This window comes from Peromyscus californicus, unplaced genomic scaffold, assembly GCF_007827085.1.
Source record: "Peromyscus californicus insignis strain IS unplaced genomic scaffold, ASM782708v3 Scaffold_17__1_contigs__length_78620276, whole genome shotgun sequence".
In the NCBI taxonomy this organism is placed as follows: Eukaryota; Metazoa; Chordata; class Mammalia; order Rodentia; family Cricetidae; genus Peromyscus; species Peromyscus californicus.
This window is the reverse complement of record NW_026294469.1, coordinates 47,605,575-47,619,926: the sequence shown is the minus strand read 5'-3', so window position 1 is coordinate 47,619,926 and position 14,352 is coordinate 47,605,575. Positions and strand designations below refer to the sequence as shown.

The 14,352-nt window shown below is 38.7% G+C and overlaps 1 protein-coding gene across 1 annotated transcript in view; it reads right to left on the bottom strand.

Annotated features, from left to right (window-relative positions):
- The window catches only part of Adamts19 (ADAM metallopeptidase with thrombospondin type 1 motif 19), a 209,084-nt gene that overhangs the window by 89,225 nt on the left and 105,507 nt on the right, over positions 1-14,352 (bottom strand). The window contains exons 9-11 of the mRNA XM_052742227.1: positions 14,073-14,213; positions 11,732-11,882; positions 939-1,040 (exon numbers count right to left, since the gene is read on the bottom strand). Coding sequence (XP_052598187.1) covers positions 939-1,040; positions 11,732-11,882; positions 14,073-14,213 — 394 coding nt within the window. The remainder of the gene's footprint in view (positions 1-938; positions 1,041-11,731; positions 11,883-14,072; positions 14,214-14,352) is intronic.

The following is a 14,352-nucleotide window of genomic DNA, read 5'->3' as shown; positions in this document are numbered from 1 at the left end:
GCTTTTCTGGAACCTCAGAGGGTATTGTGTGACATTTGTTTTTCTGACATAACTGTTCCAAGGCTTTAGGGGTGACATGAGGTTATTAATATGATATCTCTCCAGGTTTTTGATGTTAGCAGTTGTGCTATCAAACTCCTATTTTATGAAATAACATGAGGAGCAGTATCGGTGTTAAAAATCTGAAGTAGGAAATATAAAAGAAACGGATGAATTTCTAGATACATATGACCTATGAATATGACATTAAGATAAGGTGAATAATTTAAAAAAATCTCCACCAAAACCCAAAGCAAACAAACCAAATAAACCAGAAGCTAAAAATAAAAACAACAATAAAAAGCAAAAACCCAAGTCCAGGTGGTTACAGTGTTGAATTCTACCCGATCTTCAAATAAGAACTAACATCAACATCCTCAAATTATTTCATACGAGACATGGAAAAATCACTCTCTAACTCTTCCAATGTAACCCTGGTACCAAAACCAGTCAAACACAACAACTCAAAAAAGAAAATTACTGGTCAGTCTCTGTGATAGCTGAATACCTGAGAAAAAGTATAATTAAAAGAACTTATCAGTGTTCTGGGAAATTTTATCATTGATGATATTATCTGTATTTATTTTATTTCTGTATATTTGACTAATAAAAGAACATGAGTTTACTTTTTGGGAAAAGTAGTATTTACATCTGACCGTGAACATTATAACAATAATCAATATCAAGAAAAAAATCACACACTTTAATGTTAACGAAACACACATACATGTGAAAAATTAAAAAAAATATAATTAAAAACAGATGAAATATTAACTTTTTAACATGCTGAAATGATCGGATACTAGGATGGATGTGTGAGTAGCTGCCGGGGGAGAATGCAGCTCTCCTGTTTCATGTACTATTCCCACTTACTCTAGACAGTGGTGCACGCGACTCACCTTGCCAGGGTCACAGTCAGTCCCATCCATGGGAGGGTCGAGCTTGGTCCTGCACTCTGCTTCACCTTCCACTTTGCACCATAGACCGGTGCAGATAACATGCTGCAAGAAGGGCACAGTATCAGACGGGGAATGAATGGTCCAAAGCTTCGAGTTCAGGTCAGTAATTCCAGTTATTAGGAGGCAACAAAAAGGCATTGGAGTGAAAGTATGCTGTATGTACTTTGAATATTAACTATAAATAAAACAATACATAGATTGTCTGTAGGGATAGAAAACTTTATAAGGAACTGTAAATATTCTGTATAATAAACTTATTTAAAACTTTTGACAAATCACAGAGGGATACATAAATTTCTGTTGCTAAGAACAGAATTTCTGTTGCTAATTTTTAGATAAAAATCCAACATTTATGCCTGGATTGGAACCAGGTTGAAAGAGTAAAAAATTTTTTAATTTTACTTTTCTCTTTTTGTAGTGGGACCCATGTGTGGTATTGTATTCCCCCAAATATTGTGCACCCTAATAAACTTATCTGGGGTCAGAGACAGAGCAGCCACAATATTAAACATAAAGGATAGGCAGTGGTGGTACACGCCTTTAATCCTAGCATTCCAGAGGCAGAAATCCATGTGTTCAAGGATACAGACAGGCATGGTGACTCATGCCTTTAATCCCAGAAAGCAAGCCTTTAATCCCAGGGAGTGGTGGTAGAAAGCAGAAAGGTATATAAGGCATGAGGACCAGAAACTAGAGGCTTTTGGCTGGTTAAGCTTCAGGCTTTCGAGCAGCAGTTCAGCTGAGAGCCATTGGGATGAGGACTCAGAGGCTTCCAGTCTGAGGAAACAGGACCAGCAGAGGAATTGGCAAGGTGAGATAGCTGTGGCTTATTCTGTCTCTCTGATCTTCCAGCATTCAACCCAATAACTGACCTCAGGTTTGATTTTATTAATAAGACTCTTTAACATTCATGCTACACTCATGGCCTTGAGTATCCTACGTAGGAACATAAGTACTGTGCCCTAGCCCTAGCCCTTATGTGTTTCTAATTGTGTTACTCGTTCAGCACCCCTTTCCCAACACCTCTTCATGCACATGTCTTCTTTCATGCTTACACAGCATGGTTAGTACACACACACAGTCTTGACCCATACATAACTCCATGTAGATATCTGTTGAGCATTATCAGGTATATTTACTTATGCACTAATAAAGTTTTTAGATCTTTAGAATGCAAAAAACTTCTAGTGAAAAGTTAAAAGCAGTTTTTTTTTTTTTTTTTTTTTTTTTTTTTTTTGGTTTTTCGAGACAGGGTTTCTCTGTGTAGCTTTGCGCCTTTCCTGGAACTCACTTGGTAGTCCAGGCTGGCCTCGAACTCACAGAGATCCGCCTGGCTCTGCCTCCTGAGTGCTGGGATTAAAGGCGTGCGCCACCACCGCCCAGCTAAAAGCAGTTTTGAAAACATTAATACTATGTGGCTAGACACAGTGTGAATAAAATAATTTCTAAGTTAACGAAGAAAAAGGAAGATTGTCGGGAGAAATGAATGAAAACTTTGGAAGACTGAAAAAATTGAAGAAGAGCAGAAAGATTACCTCTTATCTTCCCACTATCAAACTTTTGGGATTAGCCCTGTCCACAGACATTCATCCCATCTGTACTCTTCTAAGCAGCCGGATTTCAATTCCTCTTTCCAAGGCCAGTTCCTCCAGCTGCATCCCAGATGCCACTCTCTTCTTCCTGTTATCTTACTGCTCAGCTTGACTTTGTCATTTTATGTGATCAGTTCATTTAGAGTACATAGGCCTCTCTCCACAATAACACACAGAACCTCCCTCTGGTGCTGTGAACTTGAGCTGTGAACTCACTTTCTCCCCTCACAGTTCTCTACTTTCCTACTCCCAGTATGGATGTCCCTAATGCAAACGCCGATAATATGGAAACACCTCTTTTTGCTCATGAATTGGTAATGTTAACGTTGTGAAAATGGCTGTCTTAACAAGCAAGCTATAAATTCAAAGCAATTTCAATCTAAATGCCAACTCAGTTCTTCCCAGACATAGAAAAAGTCTTTACAATTCAATTTGAAGAATATGACTGGAGAGGGCTGGTGGGAAAAAAAGAGAGAGAAGAAACAGATGAGGAAGGTAATTAGCACTGTATTCTGCCTGTGTGCAGATAATAAATGTGTGCATCTTTGTTTCCCAAAGGAGTTGGGGAAGAACCAGGCAGGACTAAGAATACCATGTAAGTAGAGAGAGAAAAGGACTCTGCTGTGGGATGGTCTGTATGTCAAATGTGTTGCTGATTGGTCAATGAATAAATCACTGATTGGCCCGTGGCCAGGCAGGAAGTGTAGGCGGGACAAGGAGGAGAATAGAGCTGGGAAGTGGAAGGCTGAGTGAGCAGACACTGGCAGCCGCCATCAGGATAAGGAAGATGTAAAGTACCGGTAAGCCACAAGCCACGTGGCAAGGTATAGATTAATAGAAATGGATTAATTTAAGCTGTAAGAACAGTTAGCAAGAAGCCTGCCACGGCCATACAGTTTGTAACCAATATAAGTCTCTGTGTTTACTTGATCGGGTTTGAGGGACTTGGGACTGGCGGGTGAGAGAGATTTGTCCTGACTGTGGGCCAGGCAGGAAAACTCTAGCTACAAATGGCGCCCAACGTGGGGCAAGAGTTTCCACCTAAAACCTAAAAAAAAAAGATTCTAAAACGGAGCTAAAAACAGCTTCCTAAATGTCTCTCTCAAATGAGCGGCAGCTGCTGGTTTGAGCTACTGGCGGGTTGCTGGCGTGCGCGCTCGACCTACAGTATGGCGGGAATGAGGCCTCTACAAGTGGCACATTAAGCTACATTGTGGATTTAGCCTTTGCTAGTACAAAACAAAAAAAGAGGTTTCTGGGCTACACGCTGCTTGGATAAAAGCATAGACCCACGATAGCTCCCAGAGCTGGTGGTAAAGTACCAGGCCATGTTGGGAAGCTGAGGTGGACAGAGCCAGCAGCCACAGCTGCTGCAGCTTAAAGCAATAGATTCACAATAAGACAGATTCAGATGTAATATTTTAAAATGTGTGTAAAATATACGTAGGCTTGAAAGAGACAAAAAAAGGTGATATATACAGTATAGAAACAAATACATGGTTTTAAAAAATAAAGTCTTTAAAGAGCCAGTAAAATTAATATAAAAAATAAGCCACGTAGAGATGACTATTACACAGAGAGTCTGGATTGTGTTGTCTTTGGGATTCTTAACTACAGAGAGATGTTTGATTGTAAAGGAAGCTGAGTTAAACCAGTACGTATATTTTAAAGATACTTTGACTTCAAAATTTGGATGTAAGGATATGTTGCTTTGGAAAAGAGTCTCTTTTGTTTCTACAGAAAGCAAGAGGCTATGGATTTGTTCCAGAGTAAGATACATCAGGTTTGACCAGCCAAGACCCCCTGAAAGGTCTCCAATGACACCATGGCCCAGATGATCCAACATCCAGAACCGTTTCAAGACAACTGGCTCAGATGATACAGCCTCACAGACTACTCCATGATCCTAAAATTTTCTTTGTTTCCCCAGAAGATACAACGCCCCCCTCCAACAGGAAGTAGTAAGAGAAGCTACGCCCAAATTCCCAAATATACCAAGCTGACTTTGGAGATGTGTAAAGGTTAAAACCTTCCTTTTTAAGAAAAGAAAAGGGGAGGTGCTGTGGGATGGTCTGTATGTCAAATGTGTTGCTGATTGGTCAATGAATAAATCACTGATTGGCCCGTGGCCAGGCAGGAAGTGTAGGCGGGACAAGGAGGAGAATAGAGCTGGGAAGTGGAAGGCTGAGTCGGGGAGACACTGCCAGCCGCCATCAGGATAAGGAAGATGTAAAGTACCGGTAAGCCACAAGCCACGTGGCAAGGTATAGATTAATAGAAATGGATTAATTTAAGCTGTAAGAACAGTTAGCAAGAAGCCTGCCACGGCCATACAGTTTGTAACCAATATAAGTCTCTGTGTTTACTTGATCGGGTTTGAGGGACTTGGGACTGGTGGGTGAGAGAGATTTGTCCTGACTGTGGGCCAGGCAGGAAAACTCTAACTACAGGACTCCATTAGCCAACAACTAGAAAGCTGATAAGTAAAAAGTTATTGCCAGGGGCTCATTCTAAGGTTGTGTATAGAAGAGAAGGGATTGCTCCAAGATTAAGGTTAACATACAATTGGAACCACTAGACACACTGGCACACTTGTTTAAGATAATATTTTGAATAAATTTATTACAATTCTAATGCTAATTCTTCAGAATTCCTGAGATATTATGCTGTTGTGTTTAAGATTCAGAATTATGGAGTGTTTCTAATTTCCTAAATGTTTAGTTCACTGGGAGGGAGGTATAATTTGTTCATTTTTTTCTTCTGTGAAAAAAATTTCCTCACTTCAAAATGTTTCGTGTAAATATATCCTATTTTATTTTGAATATGGTTTATCCCAGTCCTTGTGCAGACATCATTCTCAAAAATTCATCTAGGAAATTACTTTAAAGACTGAATAATCTTGCTGCTTTATGATGTTTTAGGTTCTTGAAAACTCCCAAATGCTTTCCATAGATTCATTTACATATAAGTGAATATACTCAGGCTTTATAATTTTAGTTTCTAAATATTTTATCTCTGACAAGTTTTTTCCTAGGACTTTTTCCTTGTAACTAAAGAGTCAAATGCTGAATCCCCACCAAACAATGGCTTTACTGCTATTCAAAAAGAATATTTGTGTTAAAACAAAAATTACTTAGGTTCATCAGTTAACCAAAGAGTAAATCTTACACTGTCATTTCAGGGCTGACCACTGTTGGTGGTCTAAATGCTGACCTTCAACTCTGAGCAGTTGACTCTTCAAAATAGCAGGTGTTCTAATCAATTTCCAGTTGAAACACTGAGAAGATAAACACCAAACTTGGCAGCTTTTCAAGATAAGCATAAGCAGGTATAATAAATCATGCAGAGGGGGCCTCTTGAATACATGGTGTTCGGCAGGTCTTGAGGTCTATATTGATTAGCCTATAGTCTCTGTCTTCTGAAGCATTCCAGTTCACTTCAAGCTGAGCTCTCCAAAGAAAGTGAAGAAATGCTATAGACTGTTCTAACTTTTAACGGTGCAATGTGTCAGATGTGTGAAATTAGTGTTCTTACCCAGCCTTTTCTAAGGAGTAGGGTAGGGTATGACATTAGAACAAAGCATTCTCAAGGTTCCACAGAAACAAGTCATATTCTTTAACTTGGTTGGGGATCTCTTAGTTTTTCAGTTAAAGAATTTTTAGGATCTCAAATGGTTTGCATGAAACATCAAACGCAAATACACAATGCAGTAATATTCATGGTTCAATCTTTGGAGTGAAAAAAAAATCCTTTCAAACACATAATACGACCTTGGGTATTTATTTCAAATAGGCTTTTTGAAGGCGTACACACATACGATGTTATACATTTAAACAGGAAGGGAAGTTAGCTGTCCATGTATAAATATCATAAATTTTCTTTCTTCATCACAAATGGTTCCATTAAAATATTTTCAAGTTTTTGTCAAAATAAATGATCGGAAGTCATATATATCCAAGTAATAATTCAACCTTAGTCATGTAACTTCTTGTTTTTAAATGGATTTCCCACTAAAATACAATCCCAATAGCTCAACAGATTATTACAACTATAGACCATTTGTGGAATGGTGTTTAAAAAAACCTTTTCAATCATAGAGTAAGTTAGTCTACCATTACTAGGAGAGGTAAAATTGATTTTCCTCTTATGAAGAACTTCTCTGGGCCCCAAATGAATCATTTTAGATTTAAATACAGGCTGGTAGAGTAAGAAGTCAAAAAATAAAGTGCACAATGATCAAATATTTTTTCTGTTTTAATATTAAGGAATTGAATAATATAATCAAGCCCAGAAATGACTTAAAATTCTGTGTTTTATATATTCACACAAAACATGCACATTAACATTCCTTCTATAATTTATTTAAAAATATTTCGCCGGGCGGTGGTGGCGCACGCCTTTAATCCCAGCACTCGGGAGGCAGAGCCAGGCGGATCTCTGTGAGTTCGAGGCCAGCCTGGGCTACCAAGTGAGTCCCAGGAAAGGCGCAAAGCTACACAGAGAAACCCTGTCTCGAAAAACAAAAAACAAAAAACAAAAAAAAAAAAAATATTTCTTTATTTGTATGGGGAGGGGCACCTGCATGCATGTGGGAGCTGATTCTTTCCTTCTACTAGTGGGAGCTAGGGATTGAGCTCAGCATGTCAGGCTTGGTAGTAAGTACATTTATCAGCTGAGTCTTTTTGTTGGCCCATACATTAATTTGTTAAAATCTCAGCATATAATCCTTTGAATTTATGAAATGTCTACAATAAAAACCCAAATTAACAGTGATGGTTTTCTTTCAAGACATAGGGTACCGCAAAAAAAACATTCTGAGCCAAAGGAAGGACATGAATAGCTTCTATATTCAATAAGGAAAAATAAAACATAAACACATGCAAAAAAAATTGTCAATCTAAATTATTGAACTAAAATTTCCTTCAAGACCCATACACAAATCTGTTCATCACCAACAATTGTGTACGAAGGACACTTATTCATGATGTTCATTTCATAGGAAAATAGAATATGTTACCCTAGTTGAGGACAGAGAAGCCATGCCATGTAGAAAGTCCAAGAAAATGATAGGAAATCCAAGTAAGCAGACAACTAAAGGCAAGTCATTAGATGCTAGTCTTCAACTGTAAAGCTTCTTTTAGTGTACAGCAACACTAAGGATCTAGTTCACTTGCGTCTGGGAAATGCTTACCATTAATAGACAGCTGTGCCTCTATTAATTTGTCATTGTCTCTTTACATGGTTGAGGATTACTAGCAACAGATGAACAGTTGGCTTTGGAAGGAAAATGCAGAGCACGCACGACCAGTTAATAAAGCAGTAAGCTACAAAGGACTCTTCAGCAGAGCACATCAGTCAGTGTGCTACATGAACAGCCTGGACATGAGTGGGGGTAGTGAAAGGTGAGGGTCGAGGGAAAGAGAGCTTGGGGGAGCGGGAGATCCCAGCTGGATCAACAACAGAGAAGGAGAACAAGGAATAGGAGACCATGGTAAATGAAGACCACATGAGAATAGGAAGAAGCAAAGTGCTAGAGAGGCCCACAGAAATCCACAAAGATACCCACACAACAGACTGCTGGCAATGGTCGAGAGACAGCCCGAACTGACCTACTCTGGTGATGGGATGGCCAAACACCCTAATTGTCGTGCTAGAAACCTCATCCAACTACTGAGGGATCTGGATGCAGAGATCTATGACTAGGCTCTGGGTGGATCTCTGGGAGTCCAATTAGCGAGAATGAGGAGGGTTTATATGAGCGAGAATTGTTGAGACCAAGGTTGGATAAAGCACAGGGACAAATAGCCAAATGAATGGAAACACATGAACTATGAACCAATGGCTGAGGGGTCCCCACTGGATCAGGCCCTCTGAATGGGTGAGACAGTTGATTGGCTTGATCTGTTTGGGAGGCATCCAGGCAGTAGGACCAGGTCCTGTGCTCATTGCATGAGTTGGCTGTTTGAAACCTGGGGCCTATGCAGGATTGCTTGGCTCGGCCTGGGAGGAGGGGACTGGACCTACCTGGACTGAGTCTACCAGGTTGATCTCAGTCTGTGGGGAAGGCTTTGCCCTGGAGGAGATGGGAATGGGGGTGCTGGGGGGAAGGTGAGGGGGACGGGAGGGGGGAGAACAAGGGAATCCGTGGCTGATATGTAGAACTGAATTGTATTGCAAAATAAAATAAATAAATAAATAAATAAAAAGAAGAAGAAGAAATTAATGGAACAGCCAGTATCTTCTTAATGAAGTCATAAAGAAAAGAATGTGAAAAAGGAAATATTTTATAATTGCAAGAGAAGAGGTTTGGAGTTAGAATGATGGGTTATGTTTCTAGAAAGCAAGCTCCCAGTGCTCTGGGGCGTGAACACAAAGCTGAAGGAATCGCACAAAGCAAGTTAGTTCTCTTTACAGTTTTGACAGAAGTGCTGCCCTTGGCCATAGCCTAGCATGAGGTGGCTGGAACAAGGGGGAAAGATACGACACTGAAAATGCAGAACCCAGGTAGTCAAAGCTGCTACCACGAAAGGTATAACCCCAGACAGAAGGAGACTGAAAGAGTCGTTACTGACTGGATTTAATGCAACACACAGATCATACTACAAATTCTACTTAAGGCAGGAGAAACCTAACTTTTAGTAGACAATACAAAGCTTCCAATTTAAATCTTAATTGACTATAAAAAGAAAAAAAAGTAATAATGATGAAAAGTCCAAACCAATCAACCTATTCTTTTGTGGAATACAACAGAATCTAGTCTCAACAACAGAATCAGCATGATTTTTTTTTTTAAAAAAATGTACCAGATAACATATATTTCATGTCTAGGGGTCCCATGACCTCTGTTTAATGCTACCATTGTAGTCTGATCACAGAGAATATGTGAACAAGTATTCATGACCACACTTCCGTGAGATTTTAAACTTAGAATTCCCGCAGCTCACTCTCCAGGACACATAGTGCTAATCCTTGCTTTAAAGATCACAATTTCTACTACACAATTAGATACAAGTTATCTGTGAAGAGCCCGGTAAAAATAGGGTACTTTCTAAAGAAAAATGAAACCATTAGAACCTGAGATGAGACATAGTTGCAGTTTTCACTTTAAACTGGAATTATAAATCTACTCAGTGGGGTAAAAGAAACGTGTATGACAGGTTATAGAAGGAGACAAAGGTAGACTCAGTGGAAACTCACTTTTGATTGAAAAAAATATAATGCGAAGTAAGTAAGTATGTGTGATAGGTCTAAGCACAGAACAGATTATATGGCAAATATTCAGTAAACCTGAAAATAAGTGAAGTGGGATTATTGAATATGAATGAATGAATGAGAATATTTAAAAAAAATTAGGAAACATGTAAGGCCACCTTGTTTTCACATGTTTAATATAGTCATCAGGAGGGGCGATGACAGAAGCGGAGGGGCAGAAATGTGTTCAAAGGAGCAATGACTGCACACTTCTTGTCAAATTTCACAAAAGACATGAATATGTAGGAGGTACAGGCCCAGAAGAGAACGAGACATCTCCGAAAAGGCAAGAAAGCAAATGCCAGCCAAGTACCATATATAGTGAAAATATATTTCAATGTGGAAAGGCATTTTCAGATGAAGGAAATTTACCATGAGCAAAATCCAAATAAAAGTCAGCATGAGAAATGAAACCAAAGGGTAGACTTTCTCTTTATACATAATGCAGAACAGCAAGAGGGTAAGTATCTGGGCAAAAAGAGTACAGTTTAATCATTGTTTAAACTGCATACAGATGTGTAGGGAGAATTTATAAACTGGTTTGTGGTTTACAATGTGCACAGATTAGCATGTATGATGACTACAGCATAAAGCAGAATGCACCTATGTGACTGCACATCACATGTTTCTATAATCCAAGTGAAAAGTGACCACATTTAATCTATGTAGATTAGATATTAAATACTTACATTTTTCAACCCTAGAGCTGAGTTTGGTAAACCACTGGGGACTGGCCAACTCTCTTTGCCAATAAAGCTTTACTGTACCGCTCCCATGTTCGTTCACATAGATACTGTCTGTGGCTGGCTTCAGCACAGCAGACGGGAGCAGCAACAGAAACAACACTGAAGATGATTCCAGTACTCTGGTTCCTTAATTAAAAAACGTGTGATCCGAAGCCTAGACTTGGGTCAGATCCTCTCAACAGGAGAGGTGTCACCGTGAAAACTAAAAATATAATAGGTTAAACTGTGTGTGTGTGTGTGTGTGTGTGTGTGTGTGTGTGTGTGTGTGTGTGTGTGTGTGTGTGTATACAAAATTTGAAAAGAAAAATAGGAACAGTTCTGGATACTTAAAACTTTAAACAATCTATTTGAGCAATGTTTAATTTAAAATAGGACACTATTAAAATAATGAGAAACAGAATTGGTTTTTTTTTTAAAAATCCCCTAAGCAATAAAATATTCAGAGATTAAAAAGCCTATAGCAATCCAAGTGTGTTTGTGACAAGCGACAATATAAACCAAGCAAATAGAAAATTACTTATTGTCCCCAGAAGGTTTTACTGGGGACAATGACCATTCAGTTTAAAGATTCCCTCCCAAAATTTTCTTTTTATAAGCAATGATTTTTAACACTTTATGTTAAAGAATGGATGACTCTTCTACCACAACTACATATCCATACATCATTTTCCTGCATTTTACCCAGTTAACAATTATAAAAGCTTGAAATTTAAAATGGAAGCATTATTCTAGCACAACAGAAATAGCTACTTGACTTCAGTGTGTTTTTTAAAGTAGTAAGTTTTGGGTCTTTCCTCTCTGACCTTTTTTTTTATTGACTTATTAACTGCCCATGCCTGATTGCTGTCACTTCCAAAGTCCAGAGAAAATAGCAGGAATTTCAGAATGAGTGGGACAAGTCTACGGTCCCTACTTGAAATGGGTTGGGTCAGAAGCAGGGCAGGAAGGCAGGCGAGGGTCCTGTGGCCCTCAGGTAAGTGTAGAGTTGGGAGGAATTGCCCAAATACATTATTTTTTTTCTCAGAAATTTCTTTTGAGGACTGGCATGATTTGGATCAACACATACTAAAATAGTCTCCTCCATCAATGAGTGATTCTAAACAATCAATGTGAGCGATCAAGGATAGCTACCCCTGACTCTTACCTGCATCTCTTGACAAAAGGAAGCCAAAGGACCAAAGAGAATCTGGCACTGTTCATCTGCAGTGTATGCCATCCCGGGCAGTTTTGAGGGGACCAGCACAGAACTGAGACTCTGTGGATTCGTCTGTAGCAAGCAGCTACTGGCCTTTGACCTGTCAACATGCAGATCCATTAAAAATTTGAATTTCATCAAAAAAGTCGTTATGATTATTCAGTAAGAAGAACAGCTTCATAATAAATTTAAATTCCTACTTAGTAGCTCTACCATTGAATACTTTAGAAAGAATTCTGCATATGAGAACACTTCATTTATAACAAGCTAAGGTAATCCTGATAATAACAATGCTGTTCAAGTTAAGAGAATATTTTGATTATAAACACTGTCCAGAGGAATCAGTTCAGCTGGTCTAAATCTGCTGTGATGTTACATGATTTTATGTATTTGTAAGAAATATAAGCTCATCCTCTGAGAGTAACTTGCCCAAAGCATCATATCAGTCCTTTTTGGGGATTTAAAGAAATCATTTTCTAATGAATATTAGCAGTCAGGCTATGCCTGTACTTGACATTGTTATACAGCTTCCATTTTTGATATGACATTTAATTTGATCATAATCCTGATGTGTGAAGACAGCAATACAAATCTTGCAAGTTCTTCCAGAACAAGCTCAATAGGGTATACTGCTGTATACTAATGCAATTGCTGACGGTGTTTTCAAGTTATTAACGCTCTGAATGACATCCTGAGCTGCCATGACAAAGAGCAGGTACAGATTCCACTGAACAAATTTTAGAATAGAAACACAGGTATACAGAAAACATTATATATTTTAAATAAGGATTTTATTCTTTGAAAGTTTTATACTTTCACACAATGTATATTGCTCATATCCATCCACCACTACCTTCTTCCAAATTCCCCTAATTCTCCTAGAGTAGTTGAAGTGGAGTCCAAGTGCCAAATTTAAGAAATTCTGATTACTCAGCTGTGGATGGATGTCCATCACCATATCGACATCACATGATCCAAGCTTTGGGCAGCTTCATGGAAAAAGAGGTAAGAATCAGTAATCAGTGTGAGTCTGAGCTGTGAACTGTTGAGTTTGGTCATGATATGAGTGCTGTATGCATCAACTCAAAACTGCAGGAGTTATCTGGATAAGGTCCACAGGATCAAGACAGTCATAATTCCAGTATGGATAGGGGAGGAGCCCCAGAAGACCTACTATCAGAGGAACTATTGACAGCTGATGTTCATGAGGGAGGGAAAGCTACTCTCCTTTGGGGATTTAGCAGTACATTGCTCACGACCAAGAGGATGACCACACACCCCTGCACATATGGGCAGATCCAAATAAACATATTTTACCATATCTTAATATCTAATAGATAAAAATAGGTCCACCTATTTAAAGAATATGGACAAATGAATAAATTTCATCTTTGTGATGGTTTAACTAGATAGGCCAATCATGGATTCCTCTTTTAGATTTATGGAGAGCTTAAACATTTCTCTTACTCCTTCAAATGCCACCTAGTCTTTTTAGCTGGTCCTTTGTCAAAGGCATAGAAAAAGTACAAGCACTTTAAGACAAAAACAAGAACAGTAGCAGTATTTTTCATTTCTGTTTCTGGCTAGATAGAAGCTAACTGTTACTCTCGATAAGAGTTGTAAAAGACTTAAGGTGTCCTATAGGCCACAGAGGCTAGAACTGCTTCTTATTAGAAAAAGTATTTACAGCCTAGAAGTACCATAAATGAAAAGTGAAGGTTTATTTAAGGCAATGGTTCTCAACCTGTGGATCATGATACCATTGGAGGTCACATATCAGATATCCTGTATATCAGATAATTACATTATGATTCATGACAGTAGCAAAATTACAGTTGTGAAGTAGCAATAAAATAATTTTAGGGTTGGGAGGTCACAACAACGTGAGGAACTGTATTAAAGGGCAGCAGCATTAGGAAGGTGGAGCACCACATGTTTAAGGAATTCCAAGTGCTAACAGGTGTGTTGTGCGATACTCAATGAACCTGTTACTTCTAACACTGAAGAGGCAACTACATTTGGTGACAGATTTCCGCCATCATAGCAATTTTCGACCTCTCAAATCATCTTGCCCATCATTTAATCCGAGAAATATGAGAACTGAAAAACAGGTAAGTTAAACTACGTGTTCTAGTTCATCTACTGAGTCAATGAAAGAGCCAGGCAGAATCAAACTCTCTGTTTCTACTGTGTGGTGGCCTTTCCACTTTGTCACATCAACTTTACTGGTTGGCAGTCAGCAGGAACTCACAAATATTCACAATGAAAAAGTAATTAATGACACTAGTACCTGAGAAATCTTTCCAAGTCTTCCTTGCTACACCTGGACCATGAAACATCACCAAGATTTTGTCCTTTGATCCATTCACCAGACATGATATGAAGACCATCGGCACATGAGGGGTGGTCATTGTCATGATTGATGCCCATGCTGATTTAGAATATAATTGAAAGAAAAATATCCATATTAAACAAGTGGTGTTTTTATATCTTTTATTACTACAGTGGTATTCCAGTCAAAACATCCAATGGGAAATTTTGTTTGGAAGAAGTTCAAAAATAAGATTGGA